The 9,231-nt window shown below is 54.0% G+C and overlaps 1 protein-coding gene across 2 annotated transcripts; it reads right to left on the bottom strand.

Moving 5' to 3' along the window:
• Positions 1-365: 365 nt before the first annotated feature.
• Sncb (synuclein beta) lies at positions 366-8,818 on the bottom strand. 2 transcript variants are annotated; one of them, XM_008847309.2, is made up of 6 exons: positions 8,501-8,818; positions 7,756-7,885; positions 5,070-5,111; positions 4,795-4,913; positions 1,422-1,511; positions 366-1,011 (listed from the first exon to the last, which is right to left on the bottom strand). In XM_008847309.2, exons 2-6 carry the CDS (start codon positions 7,874-7,876, stop codon positions 979-981), a joined length of 405 nt encoding a protein of 134 aa, XP_008845531.1. In that variant the 5' UTR covers positions 7,877-7,885; positions 8,501-8,818; the 3' UTR covers positions 366-978. The 2 variants fall into 2 exon arrangements, with proteins under 2 accessions (XP_008845531.1, XP_008845532.1); XM_008847310.3 differs by lacking the exon at positions 8,501-8,818 and adding an exon at positions 8,018-8,441.
• Between the last annotated feature and the right edge of the window lie 413 nt (positions 8,819-9,231).

Raw genomic sequence — 9,231 nt, 5'->3', positions numbered from 1 at the left:
CTCCGCCGCGCTCCAGCAGCAGCTCCACTGCGCTCAAATCTGCACGTGCGCACTGGCCGCGGAGTTTACACTCCAAATCTGTCCGCGTGTGCGTGCATGTTCACGCCCTGTGCGGTACCGGCTTCCCGTGGCCCTACACGCCCTTTACTGCCAGGAGGTGGCGCCCGAAGCTAACTTCCCGCCTGCCAGTCAACTTCGGGTCCCAGCTTGGGGAGTCGGGGGGGACATTCCCCCTCCGTGTCGTGTGCGGGAGTAGAGGAGGAGATGGAGAAGCTGGGGTCCCAGGTAGTCGAGTGTTGTACCTGGGCTGAGTGTGCCAGAGCCCAAAGAGCGGAATGGCAGGCTGGGGCCAGGAAGCCCAGCCCTGGCCATGCGGCGCCGGCTACAGACAGGTTGGCTTTATTCATGGACACACGGGGGGCGGCCGGGCCCGCCCACCCAGGACACGCTCACACGAGGGGTGGGGGACTCTCCATGCCACAATCACAACACAGGACGCCCGCGCTTGGACTGGGCGGGCTAAGGGAGGGGGCATGGCACGACCTGGCTCCTGGTTTAGGTTAAAAAAATGTTTTGGGGAGTCGAAGTGGGGCTTCCCGGGGGCCCCTCGGAGAGCCTTTGTTGGGGTGGGAGAGGAGCCATCGCTTTCCCATCTTCGTTTAAAAATACATAGAACATGCTACATCCTCGTAGACGCTGAACGGGACGGAAGGTGAGAGGCTACACTGGTGGGGCGGGGCTCCCAGCCAAGGCTTCAGCTAGGCTTCAGTCCTCGCCCCAGGGCTGGACACGCCCCAGGGCAGGTAGGACGACGGAAGGGCAGACACTAACACTGACTCCGGGGAAGTGCCTCGGAGCCGAAGGAAGATCTCGTGTTTTGGGGGGACAGGCTAGTAGGGCAGCCCTGGCTCTGGGGGTGAGGGGCGGGGCAGGGACAAGTTAGGGATTGTGCTGCTGGTGGGGGGCCCTCCTGGGCCCTTACGCCTCTGGTTCGTATTCCTGATATTCCTCCTGTGTCAGAGGGAGCGGGTGGAGTAGAGAAGAGCAAAAAGGAGAGGTTGGAGACCGAATGGCCATGTACTGGCGTTAAGATTCCAACCCCTCAAGGAAGAACAACGCATGCCCCAGCATGCCCCAACGCCCGGGAGAGGCCTGGAGTTGGGGCCAGCAGAGATATTCCTAGGCAGCAGTGCCAGGCGGACACAGCGCTAGGCACCATCAGCCATCTGCCCTCTCCTCCTTGCTCCACCTCCAGGAGCCTGAGTGACAGAAGTGGGGGCATGGGTGTTTGAAGCCCCCTAGCCTAACTTTATGCTAGAACTTCCCACCCCAGCTAGGGATGCAAGCAGTCTTCTTGGATGTCCTGTCCCGAGTGTCGTGTGCCTCCCCCTCTTCCCTCCCGAGCTCTGCTGCTCCCTCACCTGGGGTGATTCCTCATAACTCTCCCCTTCAGGCTCCATTAGGGGTTCAATCAGCGGCTCCTCAGCAGCTTCTTGGGCCACTTCCTCTGGCTGCGGGCAGAGAAGAGCAAGGCAGGTGGTGAGAGCAACTGGACATCCCTACAATCCCATGTTGGTATGCATCTGGTTGCTTGGAAGAGATGGACTAGGGTGTTTTGGCAATGCAAAGAATGTTTAATTAAGCTGTCTATTTGGAGCACTTTAGAAGTGAGGTTAAGGATGACTTCAGTTCCAATCTGCAGGAAGCTTGGAGTGTGGAGATGGTGCTGGCTGCTCTGTGCTGCTCAGCCCAACACTGGAGCCTCCTGTACCTCTATCACCCAGACTGGATAGATGGGGAGATAGCACACAAGACTCCCGTTTAGGTCATACTCTGATGGACCAACTATAGGACCCAGGAGAGAACTCTGGAGGCTCTTCTCTAGGGTGGAAGGGAACTGGAGACTCAGGTAGAGGGCTGGAGAGGGGCTCTGTACCATTCCCTGCTGCCTTCCACCCAGCCTTCCCTCAGGACTCAGCTTGGCCTGATTTCTTCACTGTAGCTATTTTAAGATAAGTTGGAAGCAACAGCTCATAGGGTGTTGCTTGGATGTGTGAGCTAAGACTCTACCCTCCCCCCCTGCATCTGCTGCCCAGATGGGCACAGACCAGTGAGCATGCATGTGGGGGGCTGCCAGACACATGGCTAGCCACCTGCAAGTGAACACATATATGTACAACACACAGTAACCTGGAGTGCATACATGGCTGTACAGACCACATGTGCCAGACCACATGTGGGCTGGCACATGCCTGGGACCCTGGACCTGTGACACTGAGAAATTGGCATTTAGTTGCCTCATCACTGTAGCTTCAGCTCCTCAGCATACTTGTCTTCATGGGCTCCTGTGGACATAGGCATTTACAGCTTCTGACCTAGCTCATATCAGAAATGTTTGTTCCAAGTTATACAACTATCACCAGAACCCAGGGAAGATACTGTTAAAAGTCTCAGCTTGAGGGCTGGAGGGATGGCTCAGCACTGACTGCTCTTGCAGAGGACCCAAGTTCGAGTCCCAGTACCCCACATGGTGGCTAACAGCTGTTCATAACTCCATTTCCAAGGGATCCAATACCTTCTGATGATACAGGTGCACTTACATACATGCAGGCCATACACATAAAATAAATATAGTATTTTTTAAAAGTCTCAGCTTGAGGCCTGGGTGTAGCTCAGTGGTAGAGCATGTGCCTAGGATGCCCACAAATAATCCTAGCTTGAGCCTTTTGTTTGGAAACCGTGCCCCAGATGGCTGTGAACATGTAGTCTGACCACAGTGGAGCACGGCTCAGTGGGGATGGTGACAGCACAAACAGGAGCAGGCCTAGAAGGAACGGCTGCATACAGAAGGGCATGTACTTTTCAAGATGGCATTTGCATGAGACTAAAAAGTACCCAACTAATTTGCAGTGCTGGAAGCTAGGAAGTGGTCCCCTTGGAAGTGGGTAGGCAGGGCCTGGACTGAAGGGAGCTATGTGAGTGCATAAGATGCAAATGTTTGGGAACCATGTATGCTGTGTTCCATTGTCTCCCAGTAGGCCTGCCTTAGGGATAGGGACTTTGAAGGTGGCACAGTGCAGGGATTCCAGAGACAGGTGTTTTGTGCCTTGAACTGACTGCTGGCTTTATGGGTGAGGTTCCTTTCTGAAATTTTTTACTTTTTAGGGGGGGAAGAATTAGGTCAGGATTTTTTTTTTTTTAATCCTTTTGAGACAGGGTTTCCCTGTAGCCCCAGCTGGCCTAGAACTCATTATTTAGACCAGGCTGGCCTTGAACTCACAGAGATCTACTCTGCCTCTGCCTCCCGAGTGCTGGGATTAAAGGCGTGTGCCACCATGGCTTTTATTGAGGGTATCTTGGGCAAGAGGGGGAGCCATGAAGACAGAGTAGATGGTAGGCCTCAGGGGCATGTTGGAGGTACAATTAGATTTGCATGATGGGCTAGCACTGGACAAGAAGAATCACAGATGCCTTCAAATTTGGGGCCACGTCTTGGGTGGTCATTGGTGCCATTTGCTGGTTGAAGAAGACTAGAAAAGGAACAGGGGCCAGGGGGTAGGTAGCAAGAATTTTTGTGGAACCTGTTCCAGTTTAGGGTTCTTTTTTGGTCTTTTTTGAGACAAGGTCTCCTTGTAGCTGCAGCTGGCCTGGATTCCCTAATGGAGACCAGGCTGGCCTCAAACTCACAGAAATCTGCCTGCTTCTGCCTCCTGAGTGCTGGGATTAAAGGTGTGTACCACCATGCCTGGCTTTAAAAAAAATTATCTTTTTATTTTTATGTGTATGAGTGTACTGCCTGTATGTGTTTATCTTTAAAAAAAAGATTTGTTTTTATTTTATGTGTATGTGTGTTTGCCTACATGTATTTTTGAGTACCACATATGTGCCTGGTGCTCATGGAGGGCAGAAGAGGGCAGTGAATCCCCTGGAATTGGAGTTACAGCTAGATATAGGCCACCATGTAGGTACTGGGAACTGAACCCAGGTCCTCTGCCAGAGCAGTAAGTGTGCTTGACTGCGAAGCCTAAGACAGAGTCTTATATAGCCCAGGTTAGCATCATGTTCACTGCTGGCCTGATCATGTGGCCACAGTCTCTGACTGTGGGCATTCATGATATGCAAGTCAGACCTTCTGAAGTTCTCAAAATGTGGTCTCTGGAACAGCAGCATTAATCTTTTAATTAATCAGCATTAATCTGCCTACTCTCATCTTTTCTCATCTGCCTTGGGACCTTTGCGTTTCCTGTTTCCATCTCACAGACACACCATCTCAGGGCTGTCTCATCCCTTGGGTGTCAGCTCAGATGGCACTTTCTCAGAGAAACCCTTCTAGCTCAAGTGGTCCTCTTCACTCACAGCAGGGTTGTGTCTTCTTCACTGCATGTACCCTGTCTGACAGAATGGTGTACATTGTCTGGGTTTGTGCTGTATTCTCTCACTGCCTCAGCAGCGTTCATGGAGGAAGCCATCCACTGATGAACCTCTAGAACAAGTCTACACTGGTGTAGACATCCAGTCAATGAAAGGAATAAATGAATGAACAAGCAGTGGCATGTTCAGACATGGCCAGAAATGGCCTGGGTTATACGCAGACAGTCCCATCTGGGTTCCTGTCACAGGGAGCACAATATCTATACACACCTTCCCTCAGCTTCATTCTGTGTCTAGCTCAGCCTTGCAGGAACAGGAGGCAAGGAGGTTTGTGCCCCATGCTGATGGGGCTGGGGGTGAAGAGGATGGTGGCAGGTGTGTGTGCCTGATATGTGTGCGCATTTGTGGTGGAGAATCACTTGCCTTCAGGTCTGTGGGGAACTCCTCCTTCTTCACCAGGCCAGTGGCTGCTGCTATGTTCCCAGCCCCAGAGAACACGGCTCCTCCCAGATGTGATGCCTGCTCCTTGGTTTTCTCAGCCACTGGAGCAGGGAGGGATGTAGGGAAGGGTTCAGGGCCAGGGTAAAGGAGACCAGGGGGCCCTTACATATTGTCCTAGGCCCACCCTCCCCAAGGAGAAACCCATACAGAAGCCTCAGGAGTCACCCCTCCATAAAGTACTAGGATTGGTCTGGTACCTGAGGCCACACCTTGTACCACTCCCTCTCTGGTCTTGCTTCCTGCAGGGAGAAAGAGGAGCATATTTAAGGAGTCTAAGCAGAGGGAGCAGAGATTCCAACCCAACACAGGGGTCATGGGGTGAGCAGAGTACCCAGGGGGCATTGGATCCCCTGAACTGTCTCCCTGGGCCTTCATATTCCATGACTTTCACCCTCATGCTAACCACACTCAGCCCCTACTCCTGTTTCCTCAGGTCTTCTAGTACCCCTGATCCAGTGCCCACATCCTTCCTACGGGATGTTGATCGAATGCCAGTGCAAAGCTTCTAGTTTGCCAAAGTTTACATAATCTTGTCCCCAGCTTAGGAGGTGGGGGAAGCTCAATAAGGTCCCTGCAACCAGTAAGTAGCTTTCAAGCCTAGGTCTTTCTGACTTGAAACTTCTGCTACCAATTTCTACATGAATATGTAGCCCAGGTTGGGAGGCAGTGGTGCTTGGAGGTATGGAGCCACGTATTTATCCTTGGCGCCCCTTGTATGACTGCCTCATAGTGTCCCCTGCTCCATTTCTACTAGACTTTCTCCTCCTAACAACGGGCCATTCCCTCCTTCTGACTGAAGTAGAGACTGTTAAATGCAGGGGGGACTAAGAGTCATATGCAGATAGTGGAAGGAACCCACTGCACTGGCTGGACCTTCATCAGAATGGGAAGGGGCACTGGGAGTGGCAAGAAGTCCTGATCTAGGGTGTGTATCCTACAGGGCCTGGGGAAATCGCTCATGTGGAAGATTTAGCAACTCTGATGAAGGCAGACATGGGTGTCTGAGCGAGCTAAAGCCAGTGCAGAGAGGAGGAGGCTATGCTGGAGAGGTGAGGTAAGGCCAGGGTGGGTAGAAGGGTGCCCACCAGCCGAGGCAAGCCAGAACTCAGGTGCAGTGGTGACAGCAGTAGATGGGCTGCATTCCATCCATTCACTCCTCAGCAGATACTTGTTTGCACATGCTCTGTTCAATGCCCTGGGTCTCATCTCAATTAGTAGGGAAAGGGTATTCAGTCTCTAGGGACTGCATGAGGTGGGGGACATTACCTGGGCCTTGAGAAATGGGGAGCAAGTGGGTATTGTAAAAGGAGATTACGGAGGTGGAGTCAAGTGCAGGGAACTAGGAAGGCAAGACACCACCCATGTGCCAGAGCATTGGGTATGGTGAAAAACCAAACTGGAAATGTAGACTGAGGCAGAACTATGAAGAGTACTGCCTGTCAGGCTACGGGAGCTGAGGCCTTAACACAGAAGCTTCTGGGCAAGGGAGGAACAGAAAGTACAAACCAAAGGGGAAAGGCATCATGAGGCTTGGAGGGGCACAGCCTATTAGAGAGACAGTGAGGTCATACCAGGGGTTTAAGGAGTGAAGATATGAGGGGGAAATCTAGAGGAAGGTCAGAGCCTTGGCCAGGCAGATGTGTGCTGAAGCCTCACTTCCCCTGGGCTCCATTATTACTGTCCTTGGCCTCCCTGCAATTTGTTCTGTCCCCAAAGTCTGGGGTCAGGGGGCCATTCTAAACTGGTCAGATCATGTCAATCTCTTGCTTACAAGGCAATTACAAGGATGTTTTGGCCTGGCCTAAAAGGATCCTCTTTATGAACTGGCTCTTGCCTACCAATCTGAGCTCATTTTCCACCAAGATTTCCTGCCCTTTGCTCTCCAGCCCATTCTAGGGCCTTTGCCCCCACCTTTCTGCTTCCCTGACCCCCCTATTTGGCTCCTTAGTATTTAGGGCTCATCCTAAACGCCATCTTCTCAGGTGGCTCCTCTTTTTTACTCTATCCCCAGAATGACCCTCATCCTTGCTACTTGTTGTCAGATTCTGCCATTTGAAGGCTCTCTGCTTCAACCACCAGGAGACCGGCAGCTTTGTCTGCTGTCAGTCTCACAGTCCAGCATCCACACAGAGTTTGGCACACAGTAGATGGCCACTGAGTATTATTTTAATTTGTCACACTCCAAATGGTATGACCTTGGGCAAACTATCCAGTTCTTTCATACCTGCTCCACAAGACCAAGCTAAAACTTCCATTCCTAGCCTTTTCTCTCTGTATGCAAATAACCCTACAAGCTCCTTTCACATTTTGGGTGAGAGATATTAACCACCTGGCCTTTGTCCTGACACCAGCTGGTTGCTGCAAGGAGAATGACCTGGAAGAACCCCTTGGTGAAACCACAGGTACAGGAAGGAGCCTTGTGGGTAGCTGGAGAGAGCTGGCCAATACCCAGGGGAGGTGGGGCTTCCCAGCTGGGTTCAAAACCGAGCTTCAGGCTTTACCAGTGGTGTGACCTTGGGCAGAGTAGTTAACCCTGGGGCCCCAGTGTCCCTGATCTGTAGAATGGGCCTGGAGCATTAAATGGTATGGCGTTTCTCAGGACCTCAAGTAAAGGTTCACAGGTCACTGTAATAGGATAGGGATAAGAAAAAGGAGACTGATGAGCTTACTACAGGATTTTGGTCTTTCATCTGAACCCCACCTTCCCCAACTCCCACCTTGTCCTTATCTCTTTGGTCACTTCCATGGGCTGGTGTGTCCTCAGTGACCCCTGCTGACCTCACCCATCTGCTGACTCATATTCTCCCCCTAGACCCCCGACTACCCCTGAGGACTCTGTCCAGGTATCCTTGGAAGACACCCAGCCCGGAACCCCTTGCCCACCGACGTAGAGGACGCCCTCCTTGGTCTTCTCCGCGGCTTCTGTGACCCCCTGCTTGGTTTTCTCGGCTGCAGCCACAACGCCCTCCTTGGCCATGGACAGGCCCTTCATGAACACGTCCATCCTGGCGGCCTGGGTAGGGCGAACACACGGGCGGCGGGACGCTGGCTCCGTATCCTCACCCCCGCCCTCTGGAGGGACGCGGTGCCCCCTCCCTCCCGAGACATTGGCGCGCTTAGGAGCCCGGATCCCCCTCTTGCTCACCCCGCTCCCCAGTGGAAGGCCTCAGGCCGCGATGCGGCTGAGTCCTAGCGTCCTTGAAAGCCCAGGACGCGGGAGGAGCCACCGCCTCGCTTATTCGGAGACCTGCAACCCGCGGTCCCTCGGAACCGGAAGCTGGGTTCAGTGCAAAGACCCGGGGCCTGCCCGGACACAGGACAGTCACAAGGTCTGCATACAGACACACATCACCTACACGCTCACGAGCACACACAGGACATGGGCCATTCAAATGTGCACTGACACCTGGACAAACACTGGCGCGGACGTACGTCCACACGGCCACCCATACAGGAAACAGATACACGCACCCCGCAGTGCACCTGCCGGCACCCGGGGGTCTCCGCGCTCAGCGGCTTTCCATCTCAGTGCCCACGTCCGGCCCCAGTGCGGTCTCCATCCCCTTCTCACCTTGCCCCAGGCCTGTCTGGATTCTCCCAGCTCTTTCCCAAACCCCGCGCGCCTCACCTGGGTGCGGGGCCGGGCAGGGGATGGAGCTGCAGCTGCGGCTGCTGCGGCTACGGTGAGTAGGTGAGTAGACGCCGGGGCTGGGCTACGCCGGGCAGGGCTGGGCTCGGGGCCAATGGGGTCCAGCAGTGGTCAGGCGCTCAGCTCCGGGACCCTGAACGGGAGCGCAGCAGTGCCCCGGCCTTCCGTGCGCTGTCCCCGAGGATGCTACTTAGGCGCTCCGGCTCCGCTCCAGCTCCGGCTCCGGCGCTGCGGCAGCTCTGAGCTCAGCGCCCCCCCCTGGTGGCCGCGCCGCCCCCTCGGCCTGACTGACAGGGGGCGGGGAGGGTGACATCTCCGCGGAGCTGGCGAGCCTCCTAGGGAGGGCCTCTGACGTGCGGTGGGGGGACCCTGGAGCTAGAGACAAGCGTAGTCTTTTAGGAGTGGGGGAGGGGGCAATGCGGCGAGCATAAATGATGCAGTTAGCTTTGGAGTTCAGACGGATTCCTAGCTGTTCTTGACTATGGGACCTTGAACTGCTTAGCTCTTCTTTCGAAATGCCAGTTTCTTTTTCTGTAAAACAGGGATTCAGTGCTTATCTAGCGAGCACTTAGGTTCGAGGGTGGAGACTGTGGAAAAGAACAGGTCCCTGCTTTTGGGGAGATGCCGTGTGTAGCGCTCATCATGCTCATGCGGAGATGAAAGGTAGGAGAAAAAAATGTATCCATACTTAAGCCAAACAAGGTTATTTC

The sequence above is a fragment of the Nannospalax galili genome, unplaced genomic scaffold, assembly GCF_000622305.1.
Source record: "Nannospalax galili isolate Female #2095 unplaced genomic scaffold, S.galili_v1.0 scaffold762, whole genome shotgun sequence".
NCBI classification, from domain to species: Eukaryota; Metazoa; Chordata; class Mammalia; order Rodentia; family Spalacidae; genus Nannospalax; species Nannospalax galili.
Note: the sequence above shows the minus strand (reverse complement) of the source record. Positions and strands in the feature narration are given on the sequence as shown.